The sequence below is a fragment of the Mya arenaria genome, chromosome 3, assembly GCF_026914265.1.
Source record: "Mya arenaria isolate MELC-2E11 chromosome 3, ASM2691426v1".
Taxonomy (NCBI): Eukaryota; Metazoa; Mollusca; class Bivalvia; order Myida; family Myidae; genus Mya; species Mya arenaria.
Genome location: NC_069124.1, coordinates 52,919,650 through 52,935,532, shown reverse-complemented (window position 1 = coordinate 52,935,532; position 15,883 = coordinate 52,919,650). Strand labels below are relative to the sequence as shown.

Below are 15,883 nucleotides of genomic sequence, written 5' to 3'. Positions count from 1 at the left end.
AGCTGGAGAAATAATTTAATACGAATAATGGCACAGGTGTTTTGGTTCTGGGTAAAATGGCAGTTATTATCGGACAAAATCGATAATAACTCCTTCTTGTTATATATTTCATTTATAATGTATATTGTTAAAATTAATATTCACAAATATTAAATTGTAAGTACATGCATTTTTATTTTATAGAATGTATACCGTATGACTCTCCCATTGCATTACTAAATAAGAAAAAAAAGAAGAAGAAGAAGAAGAAGAAGAAGAAGAAGAAGAAGAAGAAGAAGAAGAAGATGAAGAAGAAGAAGAAGAAGAAGAAGAAGAAGAAGAAGAAGAAGAAATAAACCTCATGATAGCGTAACACTTTTTAATAACCCTGATATAGATTATATATTTAAATTTATTTGGTATTTTTATTAGAGCAAAATTCGTATAATATTTTCTTTAAGTCATTAGCCCCTCTGCGTTACATTGTTTTTATTATATACCTCAATATTTTCATGCCGTGCATTCATTCCATAGAATAAACGACTTGACTTCTAATCTTCGAAATAACTTCTTTTTAATGCTAAAGTGAAAAAAAACATGCATAAGATCTAGTGTCTAGTGCTCTCTAGTGTCCAAGGATATCGTCTTTAATTGAGCCTTATATGGAAAAGTTCCGACCATTTACTTCTTTTTCAGCACGCTTTTAAAAGAAGCCATAATCATTGAACACACACAAACAATTAATTAACTACTTGATCAGAGTCTTAAGCTCAATAAAGATTTACACTGAATACAGTGTTATAAGCTGGTATAAGTTGCTGGATACAGAGGCCGAGTTACGTCGGCATGAAGGTTTACGTAACAGTTTCATTCCTCCCTCTCTGTGAGCTCATGAATACCATCAACATTCTTTCTTTTTCTTGTTAGGGCGTGTGTGGATGTCTTTGAGTGACTTAAGCCATCGCCTAAGGAGTTAGAAGGTCTTGCCAATTCGCTGTACCTAGTCATCCCATAACGTGCCTTTTTGTCATTCCTCTTGTAGTCCGTTATATTTAAGTTCCAGAAGATTGGCTTGTCGTGGATGAGGTCCTCAGCCTGTACTGACAGCGGTCATCTTCATGCAGCAACCGAATCAACAGAAAGGTCAAGGGGGGGGGGGGAGGGGCACAGAAACCATCGGAAGAAGGAGATTGAGTGCGTGGTAACTTTGGAGCATAGCAGGGATATCTTGATGTGAATCAACTTAGCTTAGTAAAATGCTTTTTGGGCTTGTTCAAATTCTAGATTTTATAAGAAATCGGGTTTGGTCATCCAAAAGACTCATGTCGATAATGTTTAATAACATATCAATATTATCAGCACATTATGAATTTGTGTGTTCAATACTCCCTTTCAAATAAAGAAAAATCTGCTTATGCTTTTTATTTCATTTCGTTACAATAACATTAAGTTATAATTCAGCAAATGACTTAAACTAGTTTATGCCGACTGTCCAAGACATATCGCACATCTATAGAGCCATCATTTCTTCGCTAAGGCTAAAATTGCCAGAGAAGAATGCCAGCAAATGTAGAATATTCATTTCCCCAGACGTCATCATGTTCGGTCAATATATTTCTGACCCAAACATCGTCATTCTTGTTGACCCTTAGAAGCACGGTCTGACTACACTGTTCCCATTGAAGGTCATCAGCTTGCAGTCGCGCGACTTCGTTTCCGCTGTGTACAATTGCAGCGTTCAATGCAGGACCTCCATTTCGTTTAAACAAAGTCACCGTAAACATGTAAATTCCAGGTTGTGGTGCAATGAAAAATCCACTGAGTGCATGGTATCCATTGCCTTCATTCAACTGGACATTTTCGAATAGAATGTTTTGGTTTAGTCCAATGCCGCTCTGATCAGCATCCTTCACTGCCATGAACGCCACAAGAAGTTCGGGGGAAACTCTTATCTGAGAAATGCCTGGAAGAGGTGTCAACCTTGAAATAGCACATACTTCGAACCTTTCTTATTGTATCAGTGAGGTACTTTGTGAAAAAAAACTTGTGCATGTACGTGTGACGGCATCCAGCTATGTGTAAATACGTTTATTCGATAGCCTGGTAACAGATTTAAGTTTGTGAAAAACTACACAAAGACCCGAGTTTCTGATGTTAAGTAACTGTAAGTGTTAATCACAGTCTATGTCAAAACAAACGGTAATGTATGTACAGAGAGCCTGGAAAGCGGGTATTGATGAGCTTAAAATACATTTTAGAACATATTTCGTAGACAGACACATTTGAAAAGCATTTTTTATTCACTTTTAGATGAATAAGTTAAAGGTCATATTTCCGATCATTGCAAATTACAGTGAAATACTTGTAAGTTGGTTTGTTCATGTTTCAAAAATAAATAAAAAAAGGGATATCAAACGTAAGTGTGGGCTCTTCTCTTAAAAGTGGTTGTGAAACACTCACCACGTGTTCATATACCTCAAATATGTTTGTACTCAAATGCGTTCAACATAAATCACTTTGCATTTACATATATACATATATCTGGATGACGTCACAACAGAGAAAGTAGCGTTTCGTCATCAGTTAGAGGTGCGTTCAAGTGCATGTACAAGTCGTTTGTTGAAATCACACGGACTTTAATAATTACATTTGCTTTACAAAACCAAGGGGTCTCTTCGAAAAAAGAGCTAGGGTATCGCACCCGGATTTCCTTGTATCCCACCACTGTCTCTTCAGCGTGCTGTCCCTTCAGCAAAAACCAAAAGGACCCCGTTGGAAATAAGTGCTTGCACTTTCACGAGTTATCCTTGACCGCAAGGTCTAAAGAAATACATACATACATACAGGGCAATACAACACCACCAAACAATAGACAGACAGCACATGTATCAACCTAACTTAATTAATAAATGATGGTGTTACCGCCTTTAAATGGCCAAAGAAACAGCTGTCCATGTGACTGGTAGTTTAAACAAGCTCATGAGTACTCAAGCTTAAGTTTCGGAATCAAGCTTATCAATAATATTATTCAAAATAAAAAAAAAAACTATCATTAATTGCCAATAAAATATCACTTATGCTTTTCCTTCACATTAGTTTGCGTTCATCAATATCATTATTGTACAAAGACTCATACTGTTTTGTTGTCACGCCACGCAAATCCGCTACTTCAGACAAAAGCTCCTGAATGCTTCCCTCTTGAACACTGACGGTCACTTGCAACTTAGCAATAGTAGATTCCTGGCGGCCAACGATGTTCTTCAGCTCTCTATTTATCCGCCTTTGAGTCTCAACTGTTCCTTTTATATCAGCTATGACCTTTGCTTGTTCATCAATTTTTCTCTGGTTCTGTGACTCTGCATATAATGATAAAAGTGTATTCAGCGGAAACTTCACGTATGAACCTTACAACACAATACCACATAAAACAGTTTTCTTGCTGACAGAAGTCTGATGCCTCAGATATGCGTTGTTAAGTACTAAATAGGGTTTCTTTAAGCAATGCCATTCGTGCATTTTTTCTTCGTGAATTTTAAAAGAAAGTAAATAGTTCATTCTTTTTCTACAATCAGACAGCACTTGCCGAGGATTTGCCTTAACACTTTACAATAAAAAAATACTCACTTTCTACTAAAAGTGCAGGCTTGTACATACACATGAAGAAAATATACAAAACCTGTTTTATACCTCTGTGCATAAATTCCTTCAACTGTGTTTCCAACGCATCCAGTCTTTCTGCTATATCTACCCCAATGGCCGTGCATTCAAAACTAAAATTATTAATAGCCATGGCATTTTCGTCATTCACTGAAACCGAAATGTTATGTGAATAAGTATATGCGACTGTGCTGATAAAATTGAGCCAGCTAAGGGTCGCAATGTCTTTGATAAGAAATTACATATATCTAGCACAGATTTAAAGTATAACATTCATGCTAATGTTTGAAACTAACATCTAAATGAACTCGAATACTAGAACATGTTTTTATCGACCCCCTCCACCGCCTCACCACTAAGAGTCAAAGTTGTTGATATCGACCCCTTCCAACACTAATACTCATAGTTGTTCATATCGACCCCCTTCACCACCCTTCCCAGCACTTAGAATCATAGTTGTTGATATCTACCCCTCCACTAACCCGACTAACACTAAGAATCATAGTTGTTGATATCGACACAACTCAACCACCCCTACCACCGCTACGAACCTTAGTTGTTCATAACGACCGCCTCCACCAACTCTCCCAACACTACGAATCACAGTTGTTGATATCGACCCCCTTTACCGCCCTCCCAACACTAAGAACAATAGTTATTGATATCAACCCCCTCCATCACCATCCTACCACTAAGAACAATAGTTGTATATATCGACCCCCTCCACTGCCTTCCCACCACTCAGAATCATAGTTGTTGATATCGACCCCTTCCACCGCCCTCAAACCACTAAGAACAATAGTTGTTGATATCGACACCCCATCGCCCTCCCAACACTAAGAACAATAGTTGTTGATATCAATGCCCCCACCGCCCTCCCGCCACTAAAAATCATAGTTGTTGATATAGACCCCTCCACCAACCCTCCCAACACTAAGAACAATAGTTGTTGATATCGACCCCCTCCATCGCCCTCCCATCACTAAGAACAATAGTTGTTGATATCGACCCTCTCCACCAACCCTCCCACCACTTAAACATAACAATAGTTGTTGATATCAACCCTCATCACCAACCATCCCACCACTAAGAACAATGGTAGTTGATATCGACCCCCTCCACCGACCTCCCGCCACTAAGAACAATTTAGTTGTTGATATCTAACCCTCCACAGCCCTCCCGCCACTAAGAATCAAAGTTGTTTTTGTCGACCCTCTCCACCGCTCTCCCGCCACTAAGAACAATTTAGTTGTTGATATCGACCCCCCTCCACCGCCCTCCCACCACTAAAAACAATAGTTATTGATATCGACCCCCCCCCACAAATAAGAAAAAAAGAAAAAAAAAAAAAACCACCCTCCCGCCACTACGAATAAAAGTTTTTTTTTATATCGACCCGCTCCACCGCCCTACCATCACTAAGAACAATTTAGGTGTTGATATCGACCCCCTACACCGCCCTCCCACCACTAGAACAATTTAGTTGTTGGTATCGACCCCCTCCACCGCCATACCACCACTAAGAATCATTGTTGTTGATATCGACCCCCTTCAGCGCCCTCCCACCACTTAGAACAATTGTTGTTGATATCGACACCCCCACCACCACCAGCCTCCCGCCTTAAAGAATCATAGTTGTTAAAATCGACCCCCTTCACCGCCCTCCCACCACTTGAACAATTTAGTTGATGGTATCGACCCCTTCCACCGCCCTCTCAACACTAAGAACAATTTAGTTGTTGATATCGACCCCTTCCACCGCCCTACCACCACTAAGAACAATTAGTTGTTGATATCGACACCCTCAACCGCCCTACCACCACTAAGAACAATTTAGTTGTTGATATCGACCCCCTCAACCGCCCCCCCCCCACCACTAAGAACAATAGTTGTTGATATCGACCCCCTCCACCGCCCTCCCACCACTAAGAATCATAGTTGTTGATATCGACTTCCTCAACCGCCCTCCCACCACTTATGCCAATAGTTGTTGATATCGACACCCCCACCGCCCTCCCGCCTTTAAGAATCATTGTTGTTGATATTGACCCCTTCCACCGCCCTACCACCACTAAGAACAATTTAGGTGTTAATATCGACCCTTTCCACCGCCCTCCCACCACTAGAACAATTTAGTTGTTGATATCGACCCCTTCCACCGCCTTACCACCAATAAGAACGATTTGGTTGTTGATATCGACCCCCTCAACCGCCCTCCCACCACTAAGAACAATAGTTGTTGATATCGACACCCCACCGCCCTCCCGCAACTAAGAACAATAGTTGTTGATATCGACCCCTCCATTAACCCTCCCAACACTAAAAACAATCCTTGTAGATATCGACACCCCCACCGCCCTCCCGCCACTAAATATCATAGTTGTTGATATCTACCCCTCCACCAATCCTCCTAACAATAAAAAACAATAGTTGTTGATATCGACCCCCTCCATCGCCCTCCCATCACTAAGAACAATAGTTGTTGATATCGATCCTCTCCAACAACCCTCCCACCACTTAAACATAACAATAGTTGTTGATATCAACCCTCATCACCAACCATCCCACCACTAAGAACAATGGTAGTTTATATCGACCCCCTCCACCGCCCACCCGCCACTAAGAATCATAGTTGTTGATATCTAACCCTCCACCGCCCTCCCGCCACTAAGGATCAAAGTTGTTTATATCGACCCTCTCCACCGCTCCCCCGCCACTAAGAACAATTAATTTGTTGGTATCGACCACCTCCACCGCCCTCCCACCACTAAAAACAATAGTTGTTGATATCGACCTCTCCCCCCCCCCCAAAAAAAAAAACACACAAAAAAAAAACGCCCTCCCGCCACTAAGAATAATAGTTTTTTTATATCGACCCCCCTCCACCGCCCTACCACCACTAAGAATCATTGTTGTTGATATCGACCCCCTCCAGCGCCCTCCCACCACTTAGAACAATTGTTGTTGATATCGACACCCCCACCACCACCAACCTCCCGCCTTTAAGAATCATAGTTGTTAATATCGACCCCCTCCACCGCCCTCCCACCACTTGAACAATTTAATTGTTGGTATCGCCCGCTTCCACCGCCCTACCACCACTAAGAACAATTTAGTTATTGATATCGACCCCTTCCACCGCCCTACCATCACTTAGAACAATTTAATTGTTGATATCGACCCCCTCAACCGCCCTCCCACCACTAAGATCAATAGTTGTTGATATCGACACCCCCACCGCCTTCCCGCAACTAAGAATCATAGTTGTTGATATCGACCCCTCCACCAACCCTCCCAACACTAAAAACAATAGTTGTTGATATCGACCCCCTCCATCGCCCTCCTCTCACTAACAACAAATGTTGTTGATATCGATCCTCTCCACCAACCCTCCCAACACTAAAAACAATAGTTGTTGATATCGACCCCTCCATTGCTCTCCCCTCACTAACAACAAATGTTGTTGATATCGACCCTCTCCACCAACCCTCCCAACAATAAAACAATAACAATTGTTGTTGATATCAACGCTCTCCACCAACCGTCCCGCCACTAAGAACAATAGTAGTTTATATCGACCACCTCCACCGCCCTCCCGCCACTAAGAATCATAGTTGTTGATATCGAACCTCTCCAACCCCCTCCCGCCACTAAGAATCAAAGTTGTTGATATCGACCCCCTCCAGCGCCCTCCCACCACTTAGAACAATAGTTGTTGATATCGACACCCCCCAACGCCCTCCAACCACTAGAACAATTTAGTTGTTTGTAGCGACCCCCTCCACCGCCCTACCACCACTAAGAACAATTTAGTTGTTGATATCGACCCCTTCCACCGCCCTAGTACCACTTAGAACAATTTAGTTGTTGATATCGACCCCCTCAACCGCCCTCCCACCACTAAGAAACAGAGTTGTTGATATCGACCCCCTCAACCGCCCTCCCACCAATAAGAATCAGAGTTGTTGATATCGAACACCTCCACCCAGTGAGTTTTGTAAGTTTCATCATCATTTTTTAACCACGACGTCAAAGGTCAGTAGATTGTACACATCGAACTGAATAACTGAAACAAAACAAACAAGAAAGTTAAGTTTAAGAGTGAATGCGTGGCATAATTTATTAATTTTACTTAGTTGTTATTTAGAAAGGTGAATAGGGCAATCGTATGACCCCTGAGTATAATGATAATGCACCAGTCAATTGTAACCACGGCACCCCCAGGTCCGGGGGTATACCGGGGATAGCCGGGGAAATGGGCCGTGTTTTTACCTTCCAGGTGGCCCCGCAGTTCCGGGTGAATGCGGTGGTTTTGTCTTCGCTTTAAATATAGCGGGGAATGGGCTTTACCTAGGGTCCCGGGGGTGCGGGGGCATTTGGCGGGGATTTTACCATCTGTTCGTCCCCGTAGGACGGGGATTTTAGCCGGGGTTAGCTGGACCTAAAGTCGAAGTCCGCGCTATTCCCAGGACCTGGGGGCCTTGGTTAGAAATGACTGGTGCATAACCAACATATACAGTGTGATATGATAAACCAGCACAGTAGTACTTTATTAACTGTTATCTTTATTTCAATCATAGTGGATTCATATTAATGATAATCAACCCTATACAATTAAATAAGATAAACCTAAACAATAGAACTTCATTGTATATTAAATGTAATCTTTATTACAAACTTGTGAACTTTAATGAGTTTATATTCAAGTTATTTCATATGTAAGTGTTCAATATTCTACAAGCCTTTTTGGTAAAAATCTCTCACTTGGAATATTCATCCGAAACACTGATTTCAAGTAAGTTCCTCATAATCCCATGTGTATGTACACCTATTTATTATAGTTTTTGGTATCATGTAATAAAGCACTGAATCATTTTTAAAACAACGTATTATATTTTAAGAACATGCTTAACAACATGCCTCTTCAATCCGTATTAATTTGATTATTAACATATAGTAATGGGCATTATAAGGAAAAGAATGTACATGATATGATAATTATTATAGTACTAGTATATACAGATCTATTATTTAGTTTTGACTGCAAAATTATATGATTAGAATGGACGCAAAATTGGCAAACAGTTGTTTTAAAGCAGATGCACTATGGTGATCATTTTTTGAACTTGTATACAAGCTAAACTAAAGCTAGAGGTTTGTAGATTTAGATATACACATGAATTTACACCGATTCTATATAAAGAGTTTGACATTGCCTCCCCGCCTCCTGTGGCCAAGATGCATGGACTCGCCGTGTACACTCTTTTGCTGATGGTGGCTGCTGTATACGGACAGATTCCTCCCGTATGTATATTTACTTTGTAAACATATGATGTGCAATAGCGTTCATGTAAAAGTGCAATTAATACGTAATTGAGACCAGCAATCCTATATAGGAGCTATCATGATAATGTATCAATCAGGTCAAACTCATATCATTATATTATATACGTATGCCCTCTTTTGTGGGATATCCAGTGAACATAATGTTAATAGATATAACTTTAGCTAGTCTGAGCACAAAATGCGTACTAAATATTATTAATAATTTAATACATGTTGAAAACATTCTACCTCCTTCTATATGACGTCGAATTTCCATTACAGTACAATGACAGTTGCGTGCAAGTTCCATACCCTCCATCGAAAGAGTAAGACTTATGTAATAACATAACTATAGAAGCAGGTTGTTAAGTACATTCTAATAGCTTTTGTTATGATAAAACCTTTAGTACATGATCACTATTATATATGAACAATGAAGTAGAAATTGCCAAACATAATTTAAATGTTAAGATTCATTATTAGTTGAAGTGTTAATTATCATGAATATTATTACCTTATAAAGTTGACATTTCCTAAAATCACCTTAATTGTGATACGGCTAGGTCATGAATGCAAACATCAACGACTCATTTGATGGAAAAAACATTTTCTTATCTTTGTATTGTTTTCTTTTTGCTAGTCGGGCCGTACCCGCATACATCATCAACCTTGACCTACCACCAGAACAACGCTGGGCCCAGGTCGCCATGGAGAAACGGAAGGAGGTGTGGCACCATCATCCCTCTTTTCCATGAGTATCATCATCTGCAGCAATGTTTTGATGTACCTTATTTCGATTGCTCATTTGCTGCATTGCCCAATTATGACTTTATGGATTTGCAATCGTATTTGTTTCAGATTGGCGGCATTATCAGCGAATTCAAAAAGTTTTTGTTGAACTTCGGCGATGGAAAAATCTTCACTATAATCGAAAAGCTAGGGGTTGGTCAGTTACTTTAATCATTAAGTTTTATAGAAATGCTGAACGAATCCACATTACTTGAAAGTTTAAAACAAAACAAACGCGCCATTTAATTTTACCAAGTATCACCAAGAATTAATGCTGAATTGCTAATTGCTTGTTTTGAAAAAGTTATATTGTGCACGCCACCGGCATTATTGTTTATTTACCCTTTTATTATCATTTATTGTCTACATACAGTTTTGACGTGTTTTTTTTTTTAGAGTCAAAAAGTATGGACAGTCTATACTTTTGTATTGCGATCGGTTTAGACCGACAGACTGAGGTTATCGCTACTGTTAAAACCCTTGTTGTTCAGTGTGTGTATACCACGTGATAAATTACGTCATATATGCTACGTCGGAAGGCAAAAATTTGCTTAAAATGAGGACTTAAATCAAAGATAACTTTTCATTTACAACACCATTTTAAATGAAACAAAGGGCAATCTATGCCACTTAAAGAGCCCCGCATATGTTTTATTTCCGAAATTTGATGAGGTCATTATTTTCAATCAACACTTCGACAAACCTGTTTCCAAAATACAGTGCTCCGTCAGACGGTCGTATTGTGGAAAGTTTGTCGAAGTGTTTTAAGAAACTAAACTCGAAATCAAATTCTGGTAAAAGACTGAAGGTAGGGCTCCATAAGCGGCGTAGACTGTGCCATGTTTCGTTTAAAATGGTAAACAAATAGTGAAGATATCTTTGTTTAAAGTCTTTTTACAAATCAAAATATCGCCTTCCGACGTAGCATTTATGACGCAATTTATCACGTGGTATACACACATTGTTGTTGAACATTGCCTTATGTTACAGGACGACCTTGACAACGTGTTGCCTAGTCCTTACAAAGAGGAGCTTAGAGGAATGGCGAATTTTTCTGGAATTATGCTTGGTAGGAAGATCGTTTTTACTCCTGATGTCTGTCTGGTTCAATCATATTTTAATTAAAAAAAGATAAAATATTTCAACCGACCTCCAATCATTCTTTATCAATGGCATCTCCGTAACCCTGATTCAAGTAAATTTATGTAAAACGTCCATGCTACTGATATAATAATTATACTCTGAATATGTATACATACTTTTGAATATTTAGACCCCATATTAAGGATTAATAGTTATTGACTAACACTTTTTTTGACAAATAAAATATCGAGAACATTAGCAATTAAACAAATCTCGCTTTATTGCACCACAATATGAGTGGCCATATAAACAACAGGACTATGAATTAACTAGGAACAAAGGATTGTAAAAACAAACACCGTTTGTTCATGTACAGAAACAAAAAGCCACACAGAATTCAAGAAGCACTGTCTATGAATAAATCTTGAAATTAAAGACGACCGGCGCGACATCAATTTTTACAATTCAGCCATTTGAAGGTAAGCACCAAGATGTTTCCGTACGCAGTAAGAGTGGCAGATTAAACTTCCTTATTATCAAGATTTAGTTTGTTAAATGTATCATGAGCGCTTGCTGTGTCAAGAATGCATTGTGTGTTTATTTTTTTAAAACAATGCTCTATCCTGTAGGTGATTTGTTTACGTACAACATTTTCTACGAGCTGTTCACGGTATGTACGTCAATCGTGAGCCAGGACGTTAACGGCAAGATGTACCACGTCAGGAACCTGGACTTCGGTCTCTTCTTGGGGTACGAACCTAATGTTTGTTCTATTGTGTGATTTTACAAGGGTGTTCGAATTGCAGTTCTCTTTCACATAGACGACAAAGGCTTTAACTTTATAGATGTGCCGGATTGTGCGTGTATATGGTTGAAAGTCTGGATAACTTAAGTTTAACGCCAACTTATATTTTTTTTATAAGTTATTCCATAGCAGTACAGTGAGAACAAAAGCTTCTTGGATATCTATTTATTATTACATGAAATAAGACGTCTTTTTATCCGTTCCCTGTCAGTTGGGACGTGAAGAACCGGACGTGGGAGCTAACGGAGGTCCTGCGGCCGGCCATTATCAACGTTGACTGGCAGAGGGACAGTCAGATCGTCTTCCGGTCCGTCCAGTATGCCGGATACATCGGTGTCCTCACCGCCGTCAAAAAGGTAAACACACTCTAAACATTTTCTGTAAAGCATTGCAAGCTAGAAAAAGCCGACCGATAACACCAATACAGTTTGACAGTTCACACTTTTTCATAACGCACAAAGTCTTAGTTAAAGTATGTTGATTTGATCAATATGTTTGTAAGCATTAACAAATTAAATCGTTCCCCATGTATAAAGATGTATTCAGCTTTATAGTTCTTTTTCTGTTTTTGTATAGGGTGTGTTCACATATAGCATGAACGAAAGATTTCGGCTGGATGGAGGATATATGGGTAATTAAAAACTTATATTATGAAAAATAAAACAATTTATTAATCAAATAATAAATCCATTTGTAATGACAAATCGTTAAAAGCACATAACATATTTTTATAGGTATTCTTGAGTACATCCAAGATCACAAAGGTAGCTGGATGAGTCTTATGGCACGTGACACCTTGGAGACAGCAAAATCCTTCGAGGAGGCATTCAACACTTTCTCAAATACTCAACTCATTGCGCCTGGATATTTCATCCTCGGAGGCACGAAACCCGACCAGGTACTATACAGCTGATAAATGTATTTTCGCTGGCCTTCATGAAGCTATTTAACGTAATTAAAACTTCTCAAATTAATTTCTGTTAAGACATGTTTGTGAGCATCGGAAACACGTTCGTATGAGTCGTCGAAGAAACATCATACATCTACAGCTACAAATTAGTTTGTGAATTGAGCTACTTTTCGCAGTTCGGATGAATCATTTTAATACTACATTGTAAGTGCATATTATCACCATAGTGTCCTAAGCAATTGTACACTCGCTCAATATGATAACATGTTTACACAATATACACTTCTAACGTTTAACCATATCAAACAACAACGTCCACATTTAAAACAGCTGCACTTTACGCCTTTGCTAAACGAATGACATCTGTTCATAAAAAAGGCTAGTGTGTTTTATTAAGGGCGTGGTGATTACCCGTAACCGCGAAGTTAATGGAACGGACGTATGGCCGATGACGGACAAGACGGCGGGTGGCTGGTACGTCTTGGAGACCAACTATGACCACTGGAAGGCGCCGCTCTTCCTGGATGATCGACGGGGACCTGCGAACAAATGCATGCAACACATGGGCCAAGAGGTCAGTGGATAAGGGCGCTGTTTAACTGTTTAATGATGGGACAAAGTTAATTGTCGGCCCGCCTTTCATGTGTTCAACTATCTGTTCGTCCCTTTGTTTACCTGTCTATCGGAATGTGTTGATTTCTTTCATATACCCAGTCTTTTAAACAATGTTGATATACCAAGATCGTTTTATTGTGCAATAAGGCGCTATTTCATGAATTTTGTTTTTAAATATTGATTCCAGAATGTGGGGTTTCCTGGGCTGTTCAACGTTCTGTCATCAAAACCAGTGCTCAACAAGGTTGTACAAATGTAGAAGTTTGTGTTGCATCATAAAAGTCGATTTCGATTAAATTAATTATCATTACATTCATTGCCATATACAAACGAATGTTCATTCCATCATTGACAAAAACTTGCATACTGACTAAATGAAATAGAATAGTTATTATTTACTTCCAGTTGACGACGTATGCTGCACTGATGCAGGTGGACAGCGGTACTCTTGAAACCTGGCTACAATATTGCCCTGACCCCTGTGAACCATTTTAGCAATAGTTCCTAGTACTGCCCGTTATATAAAATACAGCCCTATGGCCCAAGGTTACTTGTAGACATTATTCTGATGACTAATATAATGCCAAGAACATGAATAAAATCAGTATTTATTTGTGTTGTTTTTCGATTCATTTGTTTCTTAAAAGGCTTAATTTGAAATTGTTGCATACAAAACAGTTTTCTAGATTGATCAACATAAGCTTCATTACGTTCATATGTTTTGCAATTTTTAGAAGCATTATATGAGTATTAAAGCTGCACTCTCACAGATATAGCGTTTTTACAACTTTTTTATTTATTTTTTTTTGTCTTGGAAAGAGGAAATTTTGGCGTAAAAATCTGCAAACCTATGATGAAAGATCAGATCGCAGAATTTCATATTCCCGTTTGAAAATTAATGTTTCATGGCTTAGACCATTACTAACGGTTTAGGAAAAAAACACCATAAAACATCAATTTTTGAACTTAAATATAAAAATCTGCGGCCTAATTTTTTGTCAGCAGTCTTATATGGCTGTTTAACATGCATTTTCTCAAAAATTGGCTTGTTCCAAGACAACAAATAAAAGGTTGTCAAAACGTTCGAGCTATGAGAGTGCAGCTTTAAGTACTCAATTGATATAAATTAAACCAAATTTTTGAGTTCTTATTTTGAAACGAAACAGGACTTATTTAACAAGCGATTACAGTTGTAGACCCTGAGCGGTATCAGAAATTATATCAGTATAATGCCCAATTGTACACATTTCTGGACAAACATGTTTATAACAATTATATTGTTCGAACTGATTAATGGTCACTTTTAGATTCTGAATAGGATTGTACCTTTAATTTTGTCTTAACATGCGATCCAACGGACTAAAATGTTCTACTGTAATAATTTGTTATGTCGTCATAAAATATTAATATAATATGTACCAATGTTTTTCAGCAAAGCCGCAAGCGACTTTTCGAATAAAACCAGTCAAGGTCGCAATTAAATGCTTTAATTGTTTTTTTAAACACTTGTCCGAAAACTTTTAAAGGAATTTAATCACACTTGTGCCAAAGAAATATGACAAGATGAAATTGTGCGCTGCAAAAGATAATTTTTTGACACTTGGTGTAAAGTAATATTCCATTGATTCGTCTAAGTTAAAAATTATCTTCAAGTATTATAAATAATATACTAGTATAATTTTTCTGCATGTATCTGCGTTTTACATATACGTTGCTTTTTCTAACTGTATCCCGTTAAGGTTCGGTTGCTGCTGTTTGTGTGCCTTTTCTTTTTCTCTGACCATTGATTTATCTGGAGCATAACTTGGAAACTACTTTTAAAAGGGAATTGAAGAAACTCGGAACATTGAAATATGGCAGGTCACGACGAGACATTGCAAGAATAATTATTAACATTGGACATTGTATTGCAAAGTCATCTCTACGTGTTCAATTTGTAATTGTAAACATTGTCCAGATGAACACTTCAAAGGATTTCATTAAACGGTGAACATTTATACATCACAATGTTTGAACAGTATAACACTTGGTCTCATTGCTGCAAATTCATCTGCTCTTGTATTATGATGGTTTGTTTTAAAAAGTTAAGAATAACTTGATAACTACTGAAAATAATTGAATGAAACTTTGAACGATGAATGATAGCAATTTTTAATTATGCACAGCTCAGAAACATTTACTCTTCTGAGATGTTTCCCCCTTGTACTTTCATTTATTTCAAACGATGTTTGTCTGTCTATGACACGACTCGGTATCTTCTGCATGATTTGAGAGACTTTGAATACTAGTAGATAGCATTCTGCAGTGGTGCACAACGAAAATATGTTAACTCTAAGGCGCTTTCTTGCAAATCGTCCCCTCTTTGAACATATATTTTTCTCCTTGGAGAAGGGATTTAACAATCCATATGACATTGATGTATGACATTTTTAATTTGTATACTGCAAAACAATTCAACTCTAGGATATAATATAACAGAGGAATCTCCCATTTTACCTCAAATAAATGTTGTTATATCTTAATGTACCCCCCCCCCCCCCATTTATTTCGCTCACTTCTATTGTTTGCATTCTTACATTATAACATTTCTTCTAATTTGCGCCGGTTAGTGTAGACATCTGTTTTCGCATGCGGCATTTTAAAGGCAACATTTCCATTTTTATTGGTTTTATTTCATAGAAATCGTACAAAACAAATCAATATTCACTTGTGTAAAAAAC

General features: G+C 38.4%; 1 protein-coding gene across 1 annotated transcript; it reads left to right on the top strand.

Annotated features, from left to right (window-relative positions):
- The first annotated feature begins 8,326 nt into the window (after nt 1-8,326).
- LOC128229004 (acid ceramidase-like) lies at nt 8,327-13,774 on the top strand. The gene is made up of 13 exons (XM_052940625.1): nt 8,327-8,431; nt 8,840-8,940; nt 9,244-9,287; nt 9,602-9,686; nt 9,820-9,903; nt 10,741-10,819; nt 11,463-11,583; nt 11,850-11,994; nt 12,215-12,269; nt 12,373-12,536; nt 12,946-13,122; nt 13,351-13,407; nt 13,569-13,774. Exons 2-13 carry the CDS (start codon nt 8,875-8,877, stop codon nt 13,656-13,658), a joined length of 1,167 nt encoding a protein of 388 aa, XP_052796585.1. The 5' UTR covers nt 8,327-8,431; nt 8,840-8,874; the 3' UTR covers nt 13,659-13,774.
- Nucleotides 13,775-15,883: the final 2,109 nt, after the last annotated feature.

Bases quoted from the DNA above. Each gene is read 5' to 3' on its own strand.
- LOC128229004 (XM_052940625.1), top strand. From the start codon at position 8,875: ATGCATGGACTCGCCGTGTACACTCTTTTGCTGATGGTGGCTGCTGTA. The intron at 8,941-9,243 runs GTATGTATATTT...TTTCCATTACAG, and splicing joins TATACGGACAGATTCCTCCC to TACAATGACAGTTGCGTGCA. The intron at 12,537-12,945 runs GTACTATACAGC...TGTTTTATTAAG, and splicing joins GAGGCACGAAACCCGACCAG to GGCGTGGTGATTACCCGTAA.